The sequence below is a fragment of the Lampris incognitus genome, chromosome 10 (assembly GCF_029633865.1).
Source record: "Lampris incognitus isolate fLamInc1 chromosome 10, fLamInc1.hap2, whole genome shotgun sequence".
NCBI lineage: Eukaryota > Metazoa > Chordata > Actinopteri > Lampriformes > Lampridae > Lampris > Lampris incognitus.
The window spans coordinates 59972874-59999827 of record NC_079220.1 but is presented as its reverse complement, the minus strand read 5'-3'; the positions used below and the strand labels follow the sequence as shown (position 1 = coordinate 59999827).

General features: G+C 44.2%; 1 protein-coding gene across 1 annotated transcript in view; it reads right to left on the bottom strand.

Moving 5' to 3' along the window:
* The window catches only part of LOC130119949 (nucleus accumbens-associated protein 1), a 102315-nt gene that overhangs the window by 27501 nt on the left and 47860 nt on the right, over positions 1-26954 (bottom strand). Inside the window, exons 4-6 of the mRNA XM_056288553.1 lie at positions 7900-8530; positions 5503-5670; positions 1567-1672 (exon numbers count right to left, since the gene is read on the bottom strand). Coding sequence (XP_056144528.1) covers positions 1567-1672; positions 5503-5670; positions 7900-8530 — 905 coding nt within the window. The remainder of the gene's footprint in view (positions 1-1566; positions 1673-5502; positions 5671-7899; positions 8531-26954) is intronic.

The following is a 26954-nucleotide window of genomic DNA, read 5'->3' as shown; positions in this document are numbered from 1 at the left end:
CGGGGATTTCCTGATGCTTTACAGGGTGAACAATCTGAACAGAGCCATTTTTTTGCACTTTACAATGTGCAGTCATAGTAGTGCTGACCAGTAAATCGTATTTTCATCATCATCGCGAAATCAACAGGTCTGACAAGCACCACACAAAAGACTGCCTGAAACACACTGAATAAGACAAGTCCCTTAATTTACATGCGCCATGCAGTTACACTCAACCTGCAAGCATCTGAGCTGTCAGACGGGGGGAGCATCTGAGCTGTCAGATGGAGGGAGCCCTGTAGCTGCTGCACCAGCAGAGCCTTAGTAAGTTTACCTAGTTCAAACATGAATCGTTTAGGAACAACTACAAGTTATACCATTGTACCAAGTCACATACATGCAATGTAGACTTAAGTCATATCTTAAAACACCTAACACCAAGTAGGTGTAATGTCTGCCATAAAAAAAAGGTTAACATGGCTTTTTGGTTTGAGCAAGTGGAAAACCTGCTGGAAAAGGAAGAAAATGAAGGAGGACACAGTTTGAGTAGGCAATGAGTTCTTCCCGACAGATTAAATCTGCAGGACCTGGACATCGGCACTGATTTATATTCGCGTTTCACAGACTTCAGTGCACAGAAATGAAGTTATTCACTTCACTTCATAGTGAGGACAATGAGCTACTACTTGGCAAATCTGCCATTATACTAGCAACCCGCCAAGGTGCAAGCACAGCTGGCTCTTCAAGGGAATGGGAGATGACACTCTGATTGGCTCATTTCATTTTATGCCCAAAACACAACTATGATTAATTAAGACACTAAGTACAACACCTTTGAACCATCTGTCTTACTTTGTGCTCAGAATATCCGCCATTAAACTAGCAAAAGTGAATTTGGACACGCCCCAAATTGACCTCCGCCATGCATGTTAGACCACGTGCTTAGATCGTTAAAGTACAGCATCCTAAGTGTTGTACGATCTACAATGAGTGAAGCAAAGTGTCTGGGCTGGCTTTGCAAGGATACCGAGCTGCAGCAACTGAGGAAAAAACTGGCAGTTCACACACCACCACCTGCTTGTGTTTCCCACTCATGGCATTTGATTTTTTTAACACCAAGCTGCACATCAAATGGGGCAAAAATCCAGATGCAAAATAAGAGTGACATATTTGTACATAGAATATGCTACACACACAAATAAGTTGATGTACTCATCAAATGGTGCACAAGCAATAATACAACACAAGTCTCAATTCTACCGTTGCAAATCATGTCACCAATGTGGACTGTTTTCTGTGTATTAAGGACTATTAAATATGCTCAACAAATGGGACAAAAATCCACATGCAGAAAGAGTGACAAAGACAGAATGACAAATAAAACCTGGTGAAAACAAATAGAGTGGCATACTCCTTTAACAAAGAAAATGTCCACAAGCAATTACAAAACACAGTTGTGGCTCATAGAACATGTGAACTGTCTTCTGTGAGTTGCACACTTTAAGGTCAAATAACATTTTCTATAAAAACCAAAAGCACTACTAACTTTGAGCTTGAACAGGCTGGTAAATACAAATACTGACTGACCTGTCAAAGAAGGCAGCCAGCAGCCTCCTCAGCAGCACCTTGTGTCTGGTCCCCGCGCTCACATGACAGTTCATCAGCTGGGCTCGAGATATGTACACAGAAGTACCTAATGGTAGAACACACATATCAGTAATCCACACATGCACTGATAAATCTGTATTCACAGAACAATGCAATTTATTCTTCTGTTTTCCTTCTTTCTTTATAGGTGGTCAGCTGTAAGTCCAAGAGCTGTGGGACCTGTAGAAGCCATAAACGAGATCTCTTCTCAGCTCATGTAGACAGACATAGTGATGACATTTCTTCTCAGATCATGTAGACAGACATAGTGATGACATTACTTCCCAGGTCATGTAAAAAAAGACACATGGTTGACATCTCTTCTCAGGTCATGTAGACAGACATGGTGATGACATCTCTTCTCAGCTCATTGAAGACATCTCTTCTCAGGTCATGTAGACAGACATAGTGAAGACATCTCTTCTCAGGTCATGTAGACAGACACAGTGATGACATCTCTTCTCAGGTCAGGTAGACAGACATGGTGATGACATCTCTTCTCAGCTCATGTAAACAAACATAGTGATGACATCTCTTCTCAGGTCAGGTAGACAGACAGTGATGACATCTCTTCTCAGGTCATGCAGAAAGACATGGTGATGACATCTATTCTCAGGTCATGTAGACAGACAGAGTGATGACATCTCTTCTCAGGTCATGTAGACAGACATAGTGATGACATCTCTTCTCAGGTCATGTAGACAGACATGGTAATGACATCTCTTCTCAGGTCATGTAGACAGACATGGTGATGGTATCTCTTCTCTGGTCACGTAGACAGACATAGTGATGATATTTCTTCTCAGGTCATGTAGAAAGACGTATTGATGACATCTCTTGCCAGGTCATGTAGACAGACATAGTGAAGACATCTCTTCTCAGGTCATGTAGACAGACACAGTGATGACATCTCTTCTCAGGTCAGGTAGACAGACATGGTGATGACATCTCTTCTCAGGTAATGTAAACAAACATAGTGATGACATCTCCTCTCAGGTCAGGTAGACAGACAGTGATGACATCTCTTCTCAGGTCATGCAGAAAGACATGGTGATGAAATCTCTTCTCAGGTCATGTAGACAGACATAGTGATGACATCTCTTCTCAGGTCATGTAGACAGACATGGTAATGACATCTCTTCTCAGGTCATATAGACAGACATAGTGATGACATCTCTTCTCAGGTCAGATAGACAGACAGTGATGACATCTCTTCTCAGGTCATGTAGACAGACATGGTAATGACATCTCTCCTCAGGTCACGTAGACAGACATAGTGATGATATTTCTTCTCAGGTCATGTAGACAGACGTATTGATGACATCTCTTGCCAGGTCATGTAGACAGACATAATGATGACATCTCTTCTCAGGTCATGTAGACAGACATAGTGATGAAATCACTTTTCAGGTCATGTAGACAAACATAGTGATGACATCTCTTCTCAGGTCAGGTAGACAGACATAGTAATGACATCTTTTCTCAGGTCATGTAGACAGACATAGTGATGACATCTCCTCTCATTGCATGTAGACAGACATAGTGATGGTATCTCTTCTCAGGTCATGTACACAGACATAGTGATGACATCTCTTCTCAGGTCATGTAGACAGACATAGTGATGACATCTCCTCTCATTGCATGTAGACAGATATAGTGATGACATCTCCTCTCAGGTCATGTACACAGACATAGTGATGACATCTCTTCTCATGTCAGGTAGACAAACAGTGATGACATCTCTTCTCAGGTCATGTAGACAGACATGGTGATGACATCTCTTCTCAGGTCATGTAGACAGAGATAGTGATGACATCTCTTCTCAGGTCATGTAGACAGACGTGGTAATGACATCTCTTCTCAGGTCATGTAGACAGACAGAGTGATGACATCTCTTCTCTGGTCATGTAGACAGACATCATGATGACATCTCTTCTTAGGTCATGTAGACAGACATAGTGATGACATCTCTTCTCAGGTCATGTAGACAGACATAGTGATGGTATCTCTTCTCAGGTCATGTAGACAGACATGGTAATGACAACTCTTCTCAGGTCACGTAGACAGATATAGTGATGACATCTCTTCTCTGGTCATGTAGAAAGACGTAGTAATTACATCTCCTCTCAGGTAGTGATTACATAGAAGAGATTACATCTATTCTCACGTCACGTAGACAGACATAGCGATTACATCTATTCTCACGTCATGTAGAAAGACGTGGTAATTACATGTCCTCTCAGGTCATGTAGACAGACATAGTGATTACATCTATTCTCACGTCATGTAGACAGACATAGTGATGACATCTCTTCTCAGGTCACGTAGACAGACATAGTGATGACATCTCTTCTCAGGTCATGTAGACAGACATGGTGATGACAACTCTTCTCAGGTCATGTAGACAGACATCGTGATGACATCTCTTCTCAGGTCATGTAGACAGACATCATGATGGTATCTCTTCTCAGGTCATGTACACAGACATCTTGATGGTATCTCTTCTCAGGTCATGTAGACAGACATCGTGATGGTATCTCTTCTCAGGTCATGTGGACAGACATAGTGATGACATCTCTTCTCAGGTCATGTAGACAGACATAGTGATGACATCTCTTCTCAGGTCATGTAGACAGACATGGTGATGACATCTCTTCTCAAGTCACGTAGAAAGACAGTGTTGACATCTCTTCTCAAGTCATGTAGACAGACATGGTGATGACATCTCTTCTCAGGTCATGTAGACAGACATAGTGATGACATCTCTTCTCAGGTCATGTAGACAGACATAGTGATGACATCTCTTCTCTGGTCATGTAGAAAGACATAGTGTTGACATCTCTTCTCAGATCATGTAGACAGACATAGTGATGGTATCTCTTCTCTGGTCATGTAGACAGACATAGTGATGACATCTCTTCTCAGGTCATGTAGACAGACATGGTAATTACATCTCCTCTCAGGTGATGTAGACAGACATAGTGATGACATCTCTTCTCAGGTCATGTAGACAGACATGGTAATGACATCTCTTCTCAGGTAATGAAGACAGACATGGTGATGACATCTCTTCTCAGGTGATGTAGACAGACATAGTGATGACATCTCTTCTCAGGTCATGTAGACAGACATAGTGAGGACATCTCTTCTCAGGTCATGTAGACAGACATAGTGTTGACATCTCTTCTCAGGTCATGTAGAAAGACATAGTGATGACATCTCTTCTCTGGTCATGTAGACAGATGTCATGATGACATCTCTTCTCAGGTCATGTAGACAGACATGGTAATGACATCTCTTCTCAGGTCATGTAGAGACATAGTGATGACATCTCTTCTCAGGTCATGTAGACAGACATGGTAATGCCATCTCTTCTCAGGTCATGTAGACAGACATGGTAATGCCATCTCTTCTCAGGTCATGTAGAGAGACATAGTGATGACATCTCTTCTCAGGTCATGTAGACAGACATGGTAATGCCATCTCTTCTCAGGTCATGTAGACAGACACAGTAAGTGACCTACGTATTCTACTACACATGTCAGAACTGTGGGCTACTCGGGAGGCAGTGCAGTATATGAATGAGTCATTGCATTTCATCAACATTCACACATATTAGAAAACTTTTTTTTACATTAATGTACACAAAAGGTACACAGTTTGTAAAAGTCATTTACTGACCCGAAGAATCAACTACTGTTTACAGCCATGTATAAAGATTGGGGTTACATGGTCCAAGTTTCTGAAAAACATCGGGCCGGAACCCTGAAAATGTCCATGACATTATCTGATCCTTCCAGACTTTGGTATCTGTCTTGTATGGACGGACGTTTTAATAATAACACAGTCACACACAAACCGATAAACACAACACACCTGAGACTAGCTCAAGCTTCTCAGCAGGATCTCCCTCCTCGTACAGTTTGGGATGGCAGCGGTTGCCTATCTGCGTAATGAGTTCTGTGGGGAGACATGTTAGGTCTCGGCCCCTCATCCGACCCCGTGTCTCTATGTGGTCCGGTAGGGCCTCCACACGCTCACCAGCTACTAGACAGACACACATACTATAAGATATGAGGAACAGTAATTACATTGCAACACTTAACAAAGCTATTTTGTTCATGAGCATTCAAAGCTCAGCTCAAATTCAGTTTCCCCCCCCCAAAAAGAACATTAAGCCATGTCTATTAATTAAATATATAATCACCCCCCCCCAAAAAAAAAAACACAAAACAAAACAGAAACTCATAGCATCCTCTTTACAGAGCAGAAAAATTGAAACAAAGTCAGTGACTTTACATCTACGAAGCTGAAAGTTTGTTCGTTTATCTGAAGGGTGGTAGAACTGGTTGCCCGGTTGGTGAATTCAACATAAGAGAGACTGCATTACACACAAAATCTATGCTTTCTCTTTCTTTCAGGGGAAAACACACATCATGATGAACCCTCTTGATCTAGGTAACACACGTGGGATCCAGTGCATAGAATAACCTAATATGAGCTAACAAGCTTAAAATGAACTGTGTCCTGTCATCCTGGGGCTCGCAAAAAGAGACTCTGGGATGATTTAATATGCTTTTTGAGACTATCCTGGGATGAAAGAATATTCCCGGATTAAGCAGTGTATAACTCATATTCTGTAAACAAGAAAATGAAATACGAAAAATTGACGTAGATTTGATTGATTGTGGGTCTTGCTTACCTACACTATATCACTTTTGCATCCCTCGTGCAGTCGCAGAAGCTGGTACACTATAATACCCCAGAAAATGTTTGGCAAATCACAACTAAGGTTGATATCGCAGCATCACGACAGGGCTGCATGACTCATCTCATCGCATTTGACTCATACCTGTCACTGATTCTGAAGCATCAGCATCTGGATGACCCCTGCATCAAGCCAAGTGCCCCCATTATTTGTTGTGCCCACAACATGCAGACACAACAAGCAGATGAGGAGTCTCCATAGCCATTCTCTCGGAAATCATGTGACCCACAAGGACCGCTGATTTATATACTCAGTGAGCAGTGTGCAACTAACCCAACTTGAAAATATGGAAGCATACACAAAAGTTGATTTCTGTGTAGTAGTAAAACAACTACAGTGACACTGTTTGAATTCAGGGCTAGCGTTAGCTAGTGGTTAAGTGTAGGGTTGAAGTTAGGTAATGGCTAGTGAGGCTGCAGCTTCGTCTAGTCATGTGGTTTCCAAGAGAATGTCTTGGAAGACTCTCCTGTCATTCCCAATTGTGTGGAAAATGTTCGATTATGATACTGACGACGGTCAAAAGCACATACATATGTATGTGAAAAATGTTTTGTGGTGGCAGCACCACTAGAAAACATCATACATTTATAGAATCACCCGAAGCCTCACCAAGACATTTTTAATAATTTTAATATATACAAATAAATAAATAAAACTTTTTTTTAGAAGAATGTGTGTCTAAGGATTATGCGCTTGAATTGTGATCTCAAACAATATTGGGATTTGCATTTAATCCAGAATTGTGCAGCCTTTTGTCATGGTGGCAGTGAGAATATGTTGGTACTTCCCTAAAATACCTCGAAATGATACCGAAATCCAGTAAAGTGAAGCAGCAGTTTAAGGTGATGGGGCAAGAAATATCAAGTTCTTCATCCCCAATGCTGCAGGGGACATGAAGAAGGAACCGAGGAAGACCGACCGCAGGTTCCTGCCTGGTGCAGCCCAAGACATCTCAGGGCATTACAGACGAGCTATTATATTATTTAATCTCATGTTGCAGAATGCCACTCGTCCCAGAAGTCATGCACCACCACCCAAGATTCGAGAAATAGTTATTAATCCGTCACTCATTTATGTAGCTATATGTATGAGCTACAGCTCCAGGCCAGTCAAAACGGACTTTGGGACGACTGATTTCAGAAATTGGAATGGTTGGGATACAAATGAATTTGGAAGCTTGGTTGAGTAGAAAGGTGACACGCTGGAGTTCAATTAAACTTGGTAAAGCTGGGGCATGGTGCTCTACTACAACACTGCCACCTTCAGCCCCCCCCCCCCAACACACACCACCATCACGACTGTCCTCTTTATCTGAACCAATTTTTTGTAAGCTTTTTCAAAATGTGGGTGGGCTAAACAGACAGGCAAAAGATAACTGAATTTAAATAAAAGTAAATTTGAATGTGAGTAAATCCAATTAAAGTCTTGTTCCACATGGAAAGGATTTCGTATTCAGCTGCCACTCTGCTCCCTTCACATGCACATCTCTTTCTCACTTTCCGTACCTGCAGTGCCCACGTTGAGCATGCTGTACATAGTGTACATGTTGCATATCTGCCTGTACTGCTCCTCAGCACTTTCGTCTGTCCCTTCCTCCTCCTCTTCCTCATCGTGGTAGCTGATGGGCGAGTCACTGGCGTAGGCACTCATGGTGCCGGGACTGGCACCCTCTGACATCCCAACACCTCCTGCTGCAGAGCTTCCATTGGGGCCACCACTGTTGCTTAGGCCCCCACCAGCCACCATGCCTACCAAGCTGGATCCACTGGTGCCCATGGCCATGGCCAGTCCCAGGGCTCCAGAGTTCTGGATGGCGCTACCCCGCAAAGCTTCATGGGAAAAGCGGGCAGCCTTCCTTGATCCCCCTCCCCCTAAACCTGCCCCACAACCATCCTTGCTACTGCCCCCCTCCCACAGCCGCTTTGCCACTGGGGTACAGACCACTGAGTAAGGAGATGCTGCCTCCGGTTGGCTGGCTGGCTGTTCTGTCTTCACTCGTGACACCAGGGGCAGAGGCGTGAGACAAGAAGTAGGCCGCGCTGTGCTCCCACCTGTCTGTGTGACAGGGCTCTGCGGCTCGGAGGGTGGGGCCTCTTCAGGGTGTAGCCCCTGGGAGTCACAGCTAGGGGAGGAGACCTGAAAATAAATGCGATAATCAACATTGGTAAACAACCTTCAAGGGTGTAAACAAACAAACAAACAAACAAACAAACAAACAAACAAACACATAGAGAAATCCTCAATGCTATTAAGCTTCTTTGAACTGTATTCAGTTTGTCTGGAATCGCTCAGTCCTTTGCCTTGGATAAAGACGTTACAGAGGAACTCAGAAGCAGGTGGAATGAGGTCCCCCTGTGGCTCACCAGGCAGAGTGTGTAAGGCTGAGTCCTTACAGCAGTGGCCTGGGTTCGAATCTGGGCCTGTGCCCTTTGCTACATGTCATCCCCTCTCTCTCCCCTGCCTTTCCTGTCTCTCTCTGCTATCACTATCAAATAAAGGTGGAAAATGCCACAAAAAAGCAATCTCAAAAAAATTGGGTGGAGTTATATGAGGGGGCCTTGGTGCCCAGAAGGAAAACCTCTATCATGTCCCCATAGACATGTCCCCCTAAACATGTGTAGCAGCTGGCTGTTTGAGAACTTCTGACAGCTGGATGGCTGTGACTCTCCTAGTTGAATCACAAGTATAAACCATTAGTCAACTATGAGACCTAATGTATGCATGTAATGTAATATATATTTGTATATATACTGGCTGCAAACTAATTTCCCTTTAAGGGACAACTAAGATACTTTGACTTTGACTTTTTGACTTAATGTGCATTGCACTTAAGAAACATACGATCATGTAGGTTAAAATTCTGTTGCCTGCAATGGTGAAGCTTTGTAGCTACCTAACGTCTTCTTCGGATGAGACAATTCAGCAGTAATTTGAATCAGTTCAACAAGGACTATGCTGTGACCAGTCTGAAATGCATCAATATACATTCTAATGCTTTCTTCAACCTATTCTGCAAAGGTGTGGTGATTCTCTGTGGTAGCGGCTGTTGACACCCACGGCTACTTTACTTGTTGACATATCAAACACACTAAAAAGGTGATTTCTCATAAACTTAATTGAAACCTTTGTAATGAGTGGCCATAAAATAATCCTATAGTACAGCTTAATCATCCGGGACACGCATGTTTCTCTGTTTAGTATTATTGCAGCAACTGTTAAAAGAAAATAATTCCAATATGTGAAATGAATGGTGGCCTGGCGACCTGTCCAGGGTGTCTCCCCGTCTGCCGCCCAATGACTGCTGGAAAAGGCTCTAGCATCCCTGCGACCCTGAGAGCAGGATAAGCAGTTAAGATAATGGATGGATGGATGGATAAATGGAAAAACGTCCGGGAGCCAGTGGCTCCACCCAATTCACTGTTCTGCCGGAGAGAAACGGTGTGCAGCATTGCATTGTGTTTAAGGCGAGGGGTATTTATTTTTGAAGCAATACTGCACAAGTTGAAGTAAAATTCAACTTTAACCTAACCTCAGTGTATAACTAGAAGAGTGCACTCAGCGGAGTGCAGATCTCCGCCAGGTGAATCTCCACTTCTTCAGTGTTCGGACTTGGCAACAAACCAGCTGAGGAGTTAGCATTCAACTGTGGTATTAAATAGGTTTTTCAAAGGTTTTGAATCATTGCAACTATGAGAGGTCCTTGATTATGCAGTCATAACTGTGTACACACATTATCAGGCTGCACACACACACACACACACACACACACACACACACACACACACACACACACACACACACACACACACACACACACACACACACACACACACAGAAAACCCAGTGTTTCCCGGCCGAAGGCTGGGCAATATGTCGACATGATACTGATATCATGAAACAGAAGACTGTATATCGTCATTGGCTACATGATGATATCGTGATATAGAAGACTGTATATCGTCATGTCGACAAGATATTGATATCGTGATACAGAAGACTGTAATATCGTCATGTCGACAAGATATTGATATCATGATACAGAAGACTGTATAACGTCATGTCGACATGATACTGGTATCGTGATACAGAAGACTATATATTGCCGTGTCGACATGATATTGATATCGTGATATAGAAGACTGTATGTCGTCATGTCGACAAGATATTGATATCGTGATACAGAAGATATTGATATCGTGATACAGAAGACTGTATATCGTCATGTCGACATATTGATATCGTGGTATAGAAGACTGTATATTGTCATGTCGACATATTGATATCGTGATATAGAAGACTGTATATAACGTCATGTTGACATATTGATATCGTGGAATAGAAGACTGTATATCATCATGTCGACATGATATTGATATCGTGATACAGAAGACTATATCATCATGTCGACATATTGATATCGTGATATAGAAGACTGCATATCGTCATGTCGACAAGATATTGATATCGTGATATAGAAGACTGTATATCGTCATGTCGACATGATATTGATATCGTGATATAGAAGACTGTATGTCGTCATGTCGACAAGATATTGATATCGTGATACAGAAGACATTGATATCGTGATACAGAAGACTGTATATCGTCATGTCGACATATTGATATCATGGTATAGAAGACTGTATATTGTCATGTCGACATATTGATATCGTGATATAGAAGACTGTATATAACGTCATGTCGACATATTGATATCGTGGAATAGAAGACTGTATATCATCTTGTCGACATGATATTGATATCGTGATACAGAAGACTATATCGTCATGTCGACATATTGATATCGTGATATAGAAGACTGTATATCGTCACGTCGACAAGATATTGATATCGTGATATAGAAGACCGTATAACGTCATGTCGACATATTGATATCGTGATATAGAAGATTGTATATCGTCATGTCGACATGACATAAGTGTTGTCTTTTCCTGGTTTTAAAGGCTGCATTACAATAACGACACACAACTTTCTGAACTTGTTAAGACTGTTGGAGCTATTGTAATATTCGTCTCTACCTGTTTGGACGTCATATCCACATAACTAATGGGTGTTTATCAAACATGTCATTGTGTAAATATTTTGTGAGAGCACCAATAGTAATTTTTACAATATTGTCAAACTAACAATATTGATGTATTCGGTCAAAAATATTTTGATATTTTATTTGGTCTATATTGCCCTGCCCTATTCTTGCCTTTATAAGACTTCTGCGCAGCGCCCAAGTGGAGTGAATGAGAAATGTGGGGAAAACAAGTTTAATATGCAGTGCTCAAGCTAAAAAGTGTACCTATTAAAAATGTTTTAACTGTCAGTCTGTGGACCATTCACAGCTACTGACACTCTTGTTGCCGAGCAACTTGGTGTTTTTTCAAGATTTATTTATATTTATTTGTTGTGTGTCATTATAAAGAGGGTTGCGGCTCCTCAACACTGCAGCAAAAACAGTAACAAAACAACAAGAAAACATAACAAAAAGTGGTAATAATAATAAATAGTGTGCGGTGCATGTAAGGTGTTGTGTGTGTGTGTGTGTGTGTGTGTGTGTGTGTATATAAAGTGTGTGCGTGCCAGCGGCACAGGGCGTGTGTGATGCGTCAGTGCAGTAATACTGGGGTAGTAGTGCTTGTAGTTAGTGCATGCTGCAGGCTGTTTCTGCTTGCTACTCTCTGCTTTCAGCTCCTGCCGCCGGCTAGCCCTCTTTGCAGGGGTGAAAAGAGGAGCCGAGTGCGCAAGTCTCCCCTGCCAGTACATAGCCTCTCTAACGCCAAGACTCCTGCAGTGCCTCCTCGTGGCCACACACGGTAACTGGGTACCTTGCGGTCCCTGGCTAAACTGTAGGGGATCTCAGAGTTACAGTGGCCCCCAGAGATCTAATGCGCAGGCCCATGTGAAGTGGATACGCCCTGGCATTGACCAACCACTGTTCCACTGCCTTGTGGGTGAGTCTAGGACGACAAAGGCTAGGGGAGCACACCCTGAGAGAAAAGCAACGTGCATGGCGGAGCACGATAGGTGGTCCTCTGACAGACTGGAGCTCCGGCAGCCTCCTGCAGCTGTGGAGGAGTGCTGGTCGTCTTGGGCCCCCCTTGCCACCGGATCCAACCCTCTCACAGTGAGGAAGTGCTGCTGGGACATGCGCAACCCCAACAGCACTCTAAATAATCTCTTTGCGCAGGTATCCACCTCTGCCTCGGTGAGACCAGCAACCGGAATATGGACCAAAGTCTGGTGGCAATAGGGTGTCTGGTGACGGGAGCAGGTATGAATGCACTGGAAGCTCCTAATCAGACCCCTGCACGCCAGCAGCACAGGGCTATTCATGGTCACCAGCAGCTGGGTTTGAGTGGCAGCTGCTCTCGGCCGACCCCTGTGTGACTGAGCAGCCCTATTTAAGAGCCACACTGCTCACCCCAACTGGGGAGGGGCCTAGAAAAGGTGGCCTAAACATTGCCCACTCAAAACATCCTGGATAGGCCACTGCACCTGTCGGGACATTCCACTCTGCGGTCGAAATAAAAAAAAGAAAATAATTCCCTTTAAACTGGCAACATGGAACATAAGAACTCTGCTGGACGTTAATGCCGAAAGACCTCAGCGAAGGACTGCACTCATTGCAGCAGAACTCAACCGCTACAATATTGGCATCGCTGCACTCAGCGAAACCAGGTTCCTGGATGAAGGCTCCCTGAAGTAGGACACATACACCTTCTTCTGGAAGGGATACCCTGCAGGAGGACAACATCAGCATGGTGTGGGATTTGCAATAAAAAACAGCCTCCTACCAAGACTCACTGAAACACCGATTGGCATAAGTGAAAGGCTCATGTCGCTCAGGATCCCTCTGGCCAAGAAACGCTATGCCACCCTCCTAGGTGCCTATGCACCAACACTGCCATCAGAGGATGACGTAAAGGACCGCTTCTACCAGTCACTAGATGAGGCTCTCCGCCATATACCCAAGGAGGACAAGATCTTTTTGCTGGGCGATTTCAATGCCAGAGTGGAGAAAGACAACAAGGTGTGGAGTGGTGTCATTGGTGGGCATGGCATTGGGAAAGTCAATGCAAATGGACTGCGCCTCCTAAGCCTCTGTGCTGAGCATGGCTTGACCATCACAAACACCCTCTTCCAATTAAAAAATAAGCACAAAACATCCTGGATGCACCCACGCTCCAAACATTGGCACCTATCGGACTACATCATTGTGAGACGTGCTGATATAAAAGACGTCTTACTCACTTGTGCAATGAGAGGTGCTGAGTGCTGGACAGATCACCGGCTCATCATGACCAGGCTCCAGGTGGAGGTACACCCTGCTGTTCATCTCCAAAGGTCAGGAAAGAAGAGGCTTGACTGTACCCGGCTATAAAAGGCTGAAGTCCAGAACAATCTCCGCCTCTCTCTGGCTGAAAACCTGGAAGACATTGAGCTTCTCTTGAGCACAGATGATTCCATTGACAGGAAATGGTCTTCCGTGAGCTCCAGACTCTACAAGGCAGCATCCCAATCCATCGGTTACAAGAGCAGAAAGCACCAGGACTGGTTCAATGACGACACAGGCACAATAACTTCCATACTCAAAGGCATGCATAAAGCACACAGTGCTGTCCTCAACAATCCCACATCAGCTACGCTCCGGCAACAATGGCAAGCATCCAGGAGAGAGGTGCAGTCAAAATTGCGTGCCCTGCAGAATGAGTGGTGGATATCGAAGGCAAATGCAATACAAACCCATGCTGATAGAAATGGTATGCACAACTTTTATGAGACAGTGAAAACCATCTACGGCCCAAGAAACTGCTCTGTCTCCCCCCTGAAGTCTGATGATGGTACCACCCTCATAAAGGATCAAAAACTCATCACAAAAAGATGGGCCGAACATTTTGAGACTCTTTTGAACCAGCCCTCCCCAACAGATCCCTCAGTCTTGGATGAACTACCTGTCCGCCCCACCATCCAAGACCTTGACCTTCCACCAACTTTTGAAGAGGTTCATTGTGCAGTTAGGTCGCTGAAAAATAAGAAGACCCCTGGCCCTGACAGTATCCCTGCAGAGATTTTTAAACAGGGAGGCTACCTCTGCACCCGTGCACTTCTCCTGTTCATCTCACACATATGGAAGAACGAAACCGTCCCTCAGCAGTGGAGGGATGCTAACATCATCTCCATATATAAAGGCAAAGGAGACAAGTCCCTCTGTGGCAACAGCCGTGGCATTTCACTACTGGCTGTTGCTGGAAAAGTCCTGGCCAAAGTCATGTTACACAGGCTGAGGAGCTGTTGTCTGAGTCACAGTGTGGGTTTAGGAGGAATAGGAGTACTGTGGACATGGTGTTCACAGCATGGCAACTCCAGAAAAAGTGTAGGGAGCAACATCAGAACCTCTTCATAGCCTTCATCGACCTGTCAAAGGCTTTTGACACAGTCAACAGGGACATCCTATGGAACATCCTCCTGAAGTTTGGCCGTCCACGAAAGTTTGTCAACATCCTTCAAAGATTTCATGTGGGGATGATGGCACGTGTGACCATTGGAGGCCAGGAATCCGAACCCTTCAGGGTGTGCACCGGGGTACGTCAGGGGTGCATCCTTGCTCCAGTTCTCTTTAACATATTCCAACTGTGTGTGACATTGCTGCTCCACAAGGAAATCAGGAAAGACAGTGGGGTTACTGTGGACTTCAGACTAGATGGAAACCTATTTAACATCCGTAGGCTCCAAGCGGTCATAAAAATGACATCTGAGCACATCGAGTTACAGTACGCAGATGACTGTGCAGTTGTGGCCCACACATCCGAGGCACTACAAGCTACCCTTGCAGCTGCTGCAAGGGCGCATGGTAGGCTGGGGCTCTATAAATGTGGCAAAGACTGAAGTAGTATGCCAGTGGGCATCTACTCCTCCATCTCATTCACCAACCTTCACCATCTCCGATAAACCACTTGCAACAGTGGAATCCTTCAAATACCTGGGCAGCTTCCTCTCTGATGACTGCAGCATCGACAGGGAGATACAAAACCGGATTAAACAAGCGTCATCCTCTTTTGGCAGACTTAGGAGAAGGGTCTTTCAAAACAAAGACCTCAACCTCCACACCAAAATATCTGTCTACTTGGCAGCTGTCATCACGACTCTCCTCTACAGCTGTGAGGTGTGGACCCTGTGCAGCCACCACCTCAGGATGCTTGAGGCCTTCCACATCAGATGCCTACAATGCATCCTGAGGATAACCTGGCGTGACCGAGTGCCCCATACTGAAATACTCCGCAAGACCAACTGCATCAGCATGGAGGCTACCGTCACCCAGCACCAACTTCGATGGCTCGGTCACGTCATCAGGATGCCAAAGGAGCGCTTACCGCGCAAAGTGCTGTATGGCCAGTTACATCTTGGCCGCCGCTTGGCAGGGGCCCAGAAAAAATGGTACAAAGACCAACTGAAGACCATCATAAAAAAGTGCGGCCTGAACCCGAGCCAGCTGGAAGACTCTGCCGCCCAACGCTCCATCTTGCGGCAGCTCTGTCAACAAGGGGTGCGAAAGCTCGAGAAGGACCGCGGTGATCGACGGACCAGGAGACGTCTGAAGAGACATGAAGCCAGTACCACACCTACACCCCCAGTCAGTGATTTCACCTGTTCTGTCTGTGGCAGACAGTGTGGATCGCGGATTGGGCTTTACAGCCATAAGAAGACTCACAAGTGACAGAGGCAGGATTGTCATCATCGGACATGACAGACAACCTAAAGTGTGTGTATAAAGTGATGATCCAGGTCTTCAGGTTTTTGCGAATCTGGTTGGATTGTCTGCATTTTTTACACGTTCTCCCAGATGGACTAAGTGACTTGATGAGTTTGGCGACAGAGGGCTGCCATGAGTCTCAAGTAAAGTGGAACGTCAACTCCAGCTCGGTGTGCATGTTCTTCTTACTGAATTGACGGCGGTGCACAGATAATACTGTGGCTATATGTCATTGAATTTTTTGAAGTTGCACAACCGACTGGTGCACACTATAACATAGGAAATGTGTATATCTCCGCCAAGCGCTAACCTGGGGGGGGGGGGTTATGCATTTGGTCACATGTGTCTGTCTGCAGCTAATATCGCAAACTACTGGACTGATCAGCCAACATTTTTTTTTCTGCATAGTTATGAGTGTATGATCAAGAAGCTGTTGTGGATGAAATGATTAAAAACCTTCGGATAAGGTTTGTTCTCGCTATCGCCGCTCCCTCTCTTCATTCACTTCTAGTTCACTTGACCAACACTGCTCTCTGTCGCTGCACGCATGTGCACAGTTGATCTGGCAGGGACAGTGTGTATTCTGATACGACTGTCGAACACAAACGAGATGTCGATCGTATTTCACAAATCAGCAAATCCTTCACTGCTGATGTTGCAACGTGCATGGATCAATAGACTTGCTAGCCTTTAGCTAACGGGTCAGACCCTTTAATCGACTGGTTAACATAGTCACCCGTGGTGTGGGAGACACGGGTTCAAGTCTCGGCTGCGGCAGTTCCTGGGCTGCCTCCCGAATTTGCTACATTGGTGTCAGAAGTGGGATGGTGAGACTGTGAGGCCATAGGAAGTGCGTGCGCCCAGAAGTGTGAGGGAGCTGATATGCTGAAGCATGGGGACATGCTTCCCGAAGGGGGGGGGTAGAGTAACGTGCATGGATAAATACACTTGCTAGCCCTTGGCTAACGGGTTGGACCCTTTAGTCCACCGGTTAATCTTGTCGCCCGTGGTGCGGGAGATCTGGGTTCACGTCCCGGCTGCAGTGGTTCCCAGGCTGCCATCCGAATTCGCTACAATGTCAGTGCGGGAGAACTGGAGGAACCCTGATGAACCAGATATGATCCGCTTTATTCACCTCGCTGCCACGTTTGCTTAACTGACAACACGAGGGAGAATAGATGCAGAGTTGCCATAGACGCCAATGTTAAAACTGCCGTTATAAAATACAACTTCAAGAGTAGGATTAACTTCAGTCACAGCTGGAAATCACCTCAGTAGCTACAATCGGTCTGACAGTTACGTATGTTTATTGATTGTGACGTCTCCCAGCCGCCATTTTCCTGTTATTACCAATGGTATAGAAATAGCTAACACAGAGACAGGTAGCAGCAAATAAAATCACTTTTAAAGTAGCCATGGAGAAGCATAAAAAAGCAGAGAGGACACCATACCAGGACCAACCTAGCAAGCATGCCAGGGACCTTTATTTGGAGAAATTGTCGTCAATTAACAACGTTGATCCATACGACCTGCCCGCAACATGGTGGAGCGCTAACCCCGCACTGCTGCCTCCAACCTCGTACCTTGATATCGCCAACTATTTTGCTTACGGTATACGCGCTTATACCTGTGAACAGTTCAGAAATTACAAATCCCTTGAGGCCCACGGACATTTCACCAATGCAGGAATTGTTTATATTTCGACTGGATCACTGCAACAACACAGTCCTAACAGCAAAGGTAAGCTAACCTTAGCTCTAAATCAAGGAAACGTGCTTAGCATCGTAGCCTTAACTTCCATTTTCTTCCCATTAAAAGTAAGATAATACAAATGTACTACACATTTACAGTGTTATCAAGGGGGAAACCTTAGGGAGGGAGGGAGAGTCATTATCTTAATTTTTGGAGAAAATTTTTGGGTTCGTTCGGGGTTGCCGAGGACCACATTCACTAGCTAGCTAACGTTACCGGCTAGCTAACTTATCTTTAAAATAAGGTCTGCTACCATTAGCTTGCATTAACTTCGTCTACCGGATGGCTAACATTTTCGATGACTGAGGTAATGTTAGCTAGCTAGCTATTAGGGCAAAATAGCTAGCACGACGACTGACCAAGTTAGGATTTTCAGACTGTAAAAAGTGGGGGGAGAAGGGGGATGCACAGGAAATTATGCCCATAGCTGTAATAATGATGATATAGTCATGTTATACTATCTTCGGGGCCCGATTATGTTTTGTTTGTTTTGTATTTTGAACATGGACAAATGTCAAACAGGAGGTAAAAATTAGCTAATCCTGTTGTCCTCTGTCTACCTGTCTTGTACTCGCAACGCCTCAGTGACACACCACTTAAGCCATGGGCCATCAACAACTCATCCGGGGCTATGACATCAGGTCACTGCACATGTATTTGTGTAGATGAACTTCAGATACTTGTAAATACATAATTACATGAACTTCAACACATGCACTTTGGATAACATTTGGTTTCCTTATGTCATTTGGCTGTGAAAATGTTGATAACAAGGAAAGAGTCAAGAACGCATTTATGAAAAGTCAACTTATTCAACTTTATTGTTGGTGACAATGGTGCAAGTATGTACATGTTTGATTGATATTACAGCTGCATTCATTTGAATGGTGCAGTTAAAGGCTGAGCTTAACATCAGCACACATCACATTTTTAAACTATAGCTGGACATTGGTTTGTCAGTGCACAACAGATGGTGACAATCTTATCTAAAAATGTAACTGCCTCACCTTCACATGGAAGTATCATGTTGATGGGTATGGTTCCTGTTAAGATTTTATACTTCTGACAGACATTTCCGATGACTCTTTCAACGTGGATTCTGAGATGTGCTATTTTTCTAGTCTCCTCAACATCTCTTGCAGCTAGCTGACAGCAGCCTTTTGTAAAGGCTGGGAGTTTGACCTCTGCACACAACATGCCAACACTTTCCTGGATGTCAAAACCTCTATCGGCTAAGACAACATCCCTTGGCAACAAGTTGGCAAGAAAACCACTGTTCTGCTTTCTATGTTTGTCACTTGTATGGCCCCCCCACCCTTTTGATATGAAGCGAATGGATCCCTTGGGTGTAATACCCATCATATACTTCATTGTGTGATTGTGCTTGTAACTGAAAAACATTTGGGCACATGCTTTCAGATTGGATGGTCTTTCTGTGAAAATCTCAAAACAGTCAATAATCACAGCTACTCTATGTCCAAAGGCCTCCACAAACTGGTGAGGCATACCTTTGTGCAGTGTATCTCTATCTGGACATACAATTGAACGCCTCAGGTTTGCATATAAAAATGACACCATTTCATTGAATGTTCTGTACATTGTGTTTGGGGAAACACGAAAGAGATGGGCTAGGTGTTGTGCAGGCAGATCTAATCTGAGGCGCATGAAGGTTAAGAGCAGCATTTGGAATGGAGTGAGAATTTTCATCTGGAATGACATGAGAGGAAACAGAAAATGGAATACTAAGGCCATAAAAGTTCCTAGGTTTGGTTATCATCATTGTTTCCAGAGAAACCATCATCAGACATCCTGTACTCATTGAGTTCACGCCACAGCTCTCTGTTTTCTGTTAACAGCCAGTTTACTTCTGCCAACCTGACCACACACAAGTTAGATTCAGTCTGTGCCACCTCCTGACTGATGTTGTGTGTCCCCTCATCTGTGTCTTCCTGGCCACTTTCTTCAGCCTTGCGTGTCCCCTCCTCAGTGTCTTCCCGGCCACTTTCTTCAGCCTCGTGTGTTGCCCTCTCAAGGTGATCACCTACAACACAATACTACTTTAGTAATCCCCTTGAATGCCTTCTCCAGCCTCATGTGTCCCCTCACCTTCAAGGTGATCACTTTTCTCCAGCCCGGTGGGCCCTCTCACCTGGTTGCAGTGTACTTTTCTTCAGCTGCTCACGCTGAGTTCATCTTGCAGAGCGTGCAGTGTCGATGTGGATGTCTGTGTGGTCCAGATGGAGAGAAGGCGCCCAGTTTGGGTCAGTCTCCATCATCTCATATGCAGGTTGACCTGCAATGACATGAAACATTTTTTTAATTAGGTACATAACATAGGATGACTACATGATTGCATGACAATTTACAGTCTTAACAAGACCAGATTAACCCGTTTCTGCTGAACTACCTGAGTGTCTGTTGTTTAGCTAGCTAGCTAAACTTAGTAGTAGTGCTACTTAGTAGTAGCAGCAGTAGTAGTAGCAGTAACGTTAGCTAGCTAATGTTAGTAACTAGCTAGCTAGTTAGGAACTACTACTAGTAACGTTACTAGCTAGCTTGGCTAATCCAAAACAACGTATGGATATAACGTAGCTACTTTAAGACAGAAAACCAGCACATTTAGTAACGTTACTTAAACAACAAAAGCATCTCACTTACCTTTATGAAAATGATGAGAGCAAACTACCATGTACGGAGAGATCTTGTTGAAGGTTATATCCTTGTGTCTCACTGCTGCTACCTAGGCCATCCGGCGCCTCTTCGATAGCTCATCTACCTGCTGTCCATGACCTTGTTTCCAGGTCGGAAAACTAAAAAATCCGATCGAGTGGTCAAGTTTTTTACCTTTCCCATCGTGGGACTTCTTATTACAACCTTTGACACAGCATGAGAGCACCATTTTAGCGATAAAAAAGAAAACAAATGAAAGGAAAATGCTCCGAGTAGAGTACAGCGTTTACCACAGAAATACTAGAAACATGGCGGCTGACTCAGAACATGCTTGTGTGTGATGTCATCTGTCAAAGACCTATAAAAAATTTCCCATGGCTAAGCTGTGTTTTATTAACGTTATTAATGTTTATTATTACTATGCTTTATTACTGTTGTTTTATTGCTTTAGAATGAATGAAAGTCATTTGCCTACATTCGTTTAATATCATGAATACCATTACGTTTAAACACATAAAGGCCCCTTCTTCCGGTAGATGAAAAAAACAGGTGGTTTGTCGCCAAGTGCGAGGACCGGAGAAGGGAAGATACACCTGGTGGAGATCTGCACTCTCCTGCCTGCACGTTTCTTGTCGTTTGATGTTGTTGTGCCATGTGGTGTGTGTGTGTGCAGTCTGGTTGCTGAGTGACATCAAGGAAGATGTGATGCTGATGCTGCAGCAGCTGCTGTAGTGCACATGTTGTGCGCTGTGGCTGTTGAAGATCAGCTGTCTTGTTTGTGCTGACCCAGTAGTGCATAAAGTGTGTGATGTCTTGCTGGTGCTGATCCAGTAGTGCATAAAGTGTGTGATGTCTTGTTGGTGCTGATCCAGTAGTGCATAAAGTGTGCGATAGTCTATTTTGTATGTGGCTGTATCAAGGCACCCATGTGAGAAGTGTGTCTGTGTGTGTGTGTGTATGTGTGTGTGTGCCCGCGTGTAGGCGGATGTGCAGTTCGTTACTGAAGGCCCTGACTGAAACCCCACTGTACATTACTGAATATGAACTTGCACTTTCCACAAAAAAAAAGGTTTGCTATGTGACCATTTTGGTCTAACCGTGACCCTGCCTTTCTTTTCATAATATAGTAAAGCTGGTGAACTGTTTATGCTCGCACATGTGCAACTCACATCGGGCAGCGACAAGAATATTCAACGCTTCCTGTTTGACTGCAACATAGATGAAGTTATTCCTTTATAACTTTCCCGTTTTTAGGATTATCAAAATTATTTTAATAACTTTGATCATGTCGCTGCCTGATCTTAGTCAACCATAAATATGAGTCGTGCATGAGCAAGTGTAAACTGTTTACACAGCTTTATTACATTATGAAAATAAAGACAGAGGTTATTACACTGGACAGTGAAGATTTTGCTTCCTCAACACTTTTGGGTGGATTTTGGGCTGCTGATCATGAAACTCGCCTTAAAATGTTCCCATCACATACCGTTTTGTAGATTTAACTTAGTTTTTGTGATTTCCCATCATACCTTAAGTGTACTAGTATATTGGCCACAGAGCAAGCTGTTTTGGTCAGTCCAACATGCCTGGGCATGCTGAGTCAGGTTAGATGTTGTCTTAGACAACCTGAACATGCTTAGTCAGGTTAGATGTTGTCTTGGGCAACCTGGGCATGCTGAGTCAGGCCAGATGTTGTCTTGGGCAACCTGGGCATGCTGAGTCAGGCCAGATGTTGTCTTGGGCAACCTGGGCATGCTGAGTCAGGCCAGATGTTGTCTTGGGCAGCCTAGGCATGCTTAGTCAGGTTAGATGTTGTCTTAGACAACCTGAACATGCTTAGTCAGGTTAGATGTTGTCTTGGGCAACCTGGGCATGCTGAGTCAGGCCAGATGTTGTCTTGGGCAACCTGGGCATGCTGAGTCAGGCCAGATGTTGTCTTGGGCAACCTGGGCATGCTGAGTCAGGCCAGATGTTGTCTTGGGCAGCCTAGGCATGCTTAGTCAGGTTAGATGTTGTGTTAGGCAGCCTGGGCATGCTTAGTCAGGTTAGATGTTGTCTTTCAGGTTAGATGTTGTCTTAGGCAGCCTGGGCATGGTTAGTCAGGTTAGATGTTATGTTAGGCAGCCTGGGCATGCTGAGTCAGGTTAGATGTTTTCTTGGGCAACCTGGGCATGCTGAGTCAGGCCAGATGTTGTCTTGGGCAACCTGGGCATGCTGAGTCAGGCCAGATGTTGTCTTGGGAAGCCTAGGCATGCTTAGTCAGGTTAGATGTTGTGTTAGCCAGCCTGGGCATGCTTAGTCAGGTTAGATGTTGTCTTTCAGGTTAGATGTTGTCTTTCAGGTTAGATGTTGTCTTAGGCAGCCTGGGCATGGTTAGTCAGGTTAGATGTTTTCTTGGGCAACCTGGGCATGCTTAGTCAGGTTAGATGTTGTCTTTCAGGTTAGATGTTGTGTTAGGCAGCCTGGGCATGGTTAGTCAGGTTAGATGTTGTGTTAGGCAGCCTGGGCATGCTTAGTCAGGTTGGATGTTGCGTTAGGCAGCCTGGGCATGCTTAGTCAGGTTAGATGTTGTGTTAGGTAGCCTGGGCATGGTTAGTCAGGTTAGATGTTGTGTTAGGCAGCCTGGGCATGGTTAGTCAGGTTAGATGTTGTGTTAGGCAGCCTGGGCATGCTTAGTCAGGTTGGATGTTGCGTTAGGCAGCCTGGGTATGCTTAGTCAGGTTAGATGTTGTGTTAGGTAGCCTGGGCATGCTTAGTCAGGTTAGATGTTGTGTTAGGTAGCCTGGGCATGCTTAGTCAGGTTAGATGTTGTCTTTCAGGTTAGATGTTGTCTTAGGCAGCCTGGGCATGGTTAGTCAGGTTAGATGTTGTGTTAGGCAGCCCGGGCATGGTTAGTCAGGTTAGATGTTGTGTTAGGCAGCCTGGGCATGCTGAGTCAGGTTAGATGTTGTGTTAGGCAGCCTGGGCATGCTTAGTCAGGTTAGATGTTATGTTAGGCAACCTTGGCATGCTTAGTCAGGTTAGATGTTGTGTTAGGCAGCCTGGGCATGCTGAGTCAGGTTAGATGTTATCTTGGGCAGCCTGGGCATGCTTAGTCAGGTTAGATGTTGTGTTAGGCAGCCTGGGCATGCTTAGTCGGGTTAAGTGTTGTGTTAGGCAGCCTGGGCATGCTTAGTCAGGTTAGATGCTGTCTTAGACATGCCTGGGCATGCTTAGTCGGGTTAGATGCTGGCAGACAGGCTATAAAAGCTGCTCCCATTTACACATGCTGTTTGGACACATGTTGATGCACATGTTCTTCAGGCAGTAGCATAGTGAGTATACTTAACAATAGGATCTATTGTCTTCAGGAAGGTTTAATACAGCAGAATTGTCTCATCAGTGTTGCAGCAGCTGTAATACATCCTGTTACATCTGGTGAGGATACGCTTAAGAATCAAAGATGCACCATGTCTGCACTTATTAAGAAAGCCTATGAGCTCTACTTTGGATGAAACATTGGTGACCAAGAGAAACCCTGGGCTCCTCACATCTGTTGTGCAACATGTGCAGTCAACCTTGAGAGCTTGGCTCAAAGGTACTCAGAAGTCAATGCCATTTGCAGTCGCAATGATATGGCGAGAACAGAAGGATCATGTGACGGACTGTTACTTCTGTCTGACCAATGTGTCTTGCTTCTCTACTAATAAGAAATCTATTGAATACCCCAACCTGCCTTCAGCCATGAGACCAGTGCCACATGATGATAGTTTGCCAGTACCAAAGCCACCAGAGACATGGAGCCTAGATGAGGCAGATGAAAACGCCACAATGCATGAACCAGATGTGGAAAACGACACTGATCCAAATGTTGAACCTTTATGCCTGGTTATCCTCATCTGATAACACAGCCAGAATTAAATGACCTGGTCAGGGACTCAGATTTGTCCAAAGCTAGAGCAGAACTACTTGGTTCAAGGTTGCAAGGATGGGGTTTGCTGTCACCAGGTACAAACATTTCTATCTTTCAGAACCATCAAGAACATTTGACAAACTTCTCTATGCAGGTTGACAACTTGTTTCTCTACTGACATTGCTGGATTGTTCATGGCTTTGGGTTGTGTGCATGACCCACAACAATTGTGTCTTTTTATAGATTCGTCCAAGTTAAGCCTGAGAGCTGTCCTGTTACACAATGGCAGTGTCCACCATTCAGTACCCACTGGCGATGCAGTACACATGAAAGAAACCTACAGTAACATGGAAATGTTGTTGAAACACATACAGCACAACAGTTACGACTGGAACATGTGTGGTGATGTAAAAGTATTGGCACTGCTACTAGGAATGCAGCTTGGATATACAAAGCACTGCTGTTTACTTTGTGAATGGGATAGCCGTGCTACAGAGTCACATCACATTAAAAAGAACTGGCTGCTCCGTAAGCATTTCATTCCAGGGCAGAAAAGTGTGCCACATAAACCACTTGTCGACCCAACAAAGATATTTCTGCCTCCTCTTCATATAAAACTCGGATTGCTGAATAATTTTGTGAAAGCAATGAACAAAGAAGCTGATGGATTTTGCTGTTTGAGACAGATGTTTCCAAGAATTACTGATGCCAAGATTGAGGGAGGCATTTTTGTTGGTCCACAAATCAGACAGGTCATCAGTGACAGGGAGGTAGAAGATCTGCTATTGCGGCAGAGAAAATAGCATGGAACGCATTTAAGGATGTTGATGAGAATTTTCTTGGCAACTACAGAGCACCAAGCTACACTGAGCTGCTTGGCAACATGCTTAAGGCATACAAAACCATGACGTGCAACACATCGTTGAAAATTCATGTTCTACATCACACTTGGACTTCTTCCCTGCTGGTCTTGGTGCAGTCAGTGACGAACATGGTGAAAGGTTTCACCAGGACATTGCCACCATGGAAAAGAGGTATCAGGGCAATTGCAATCCATCAATGCTGGCCGACTGTTGTTGGACACTGACACGAGAGGCACCAGATGCTGAGTATAAATGAAAATAAGCTGCAAAACATTTTAAGCTCAGTTGAACTAACACAATGTGTCAGCATCATTAAGCGATTAAACATGTTAAATTCAATAAAAGTTATTTTAATATTTCTCCAAATTCCTATGCGATACAGCACATCTGAAATTATTTTTGTGTTCAGCTTGACATTGTCTATCATACTCTGTCCTTTTTTTTCAGGGAGCAAAACATTTGAAAAAAAAAAACCTGTTGTCCAGTGTTATTTTTGGTTCCAAAAATAATATCCAGTTCTACTGTGCTGAGTTCAGCAGTGAATGATTTGCTGACTTAGGAAATACGATCGACTTCTCATTTACTTTCTAGACTCATACACTGTCGCCGGGCAGCGACGGAGAGCAGCCTAGTCAAGCCAGCTAGAGAATAAATGAAGTGAGGGAGCGGCTGTAGCAAGAACAAATGTTTTTCAAAGGTTTTGAATCCCCGCAACCACGAGAGATTCTTAATCATACAGTCATAACTGTGCACCAACAATATTAGCCGGATAGGTCCAGTAGTATGCTTGATTAACCTATGCCTCACAGACAGTTCTCGCTCTCTCCCTCTTCTCTCAACAGAAATTACCAGAGATAAGGAGCCTTTCAGCTATTAAGTGGGTTTGAACAATGACCTTTCCACTGACCTCAAATAAAAGTAACAAATTGATATTAACCAGATAGTAAACTCTCTTGGGAGCGTTTATGCTTGACTTGGTTATCAGATGTAAAAATGGATATGGGACCAATTAACGACCTTTCCGGGTTATCTTCACTGTTGATCACAGGAGGAACAGCTAATCCCATCTCCGCACAAGACGAGGACCCTTTCCTTTTTTAGTACAACTTTCTCACACCACCATATAATGAAGACATTAATAATGTGTTTGAGGTCATATAAATTCTCGTTTTATTAGGAAAGTGACTTGAATTGAACAACTCAAACCTCATTCATTCATTCTCTCTCTCTCTCTCTATCCCTGTGTCTTTCTCACACACACATACAAACACACAATCAAATAAACACTCTCAAACCCCCTCTTTGGACTTTGCAAAGTGCCAGCATTCCTTAGAGGCCTTCAATGTACCTCTCTTTTTTTCTGTACATGTCTGAATTGATATGAATTAATTGTTTAATCCTCTAGTAACCTAACTAATTATTGCTATTCAAAAACATTAATGAGGAATGATCTAACTCCCATGCAGTGGCAGCGCCAGACAACTTTGATTGCCGGTGCTACGGGGGTGCTTGATCATTGACTGAGGGAGCTCTGAGATATAGGCTAGCCTAATGCATAGGTACAAAACACAAAAACGGGCGTGGGCACGTTAATTTAAGAGTTTGCAAGTATCACAGAAC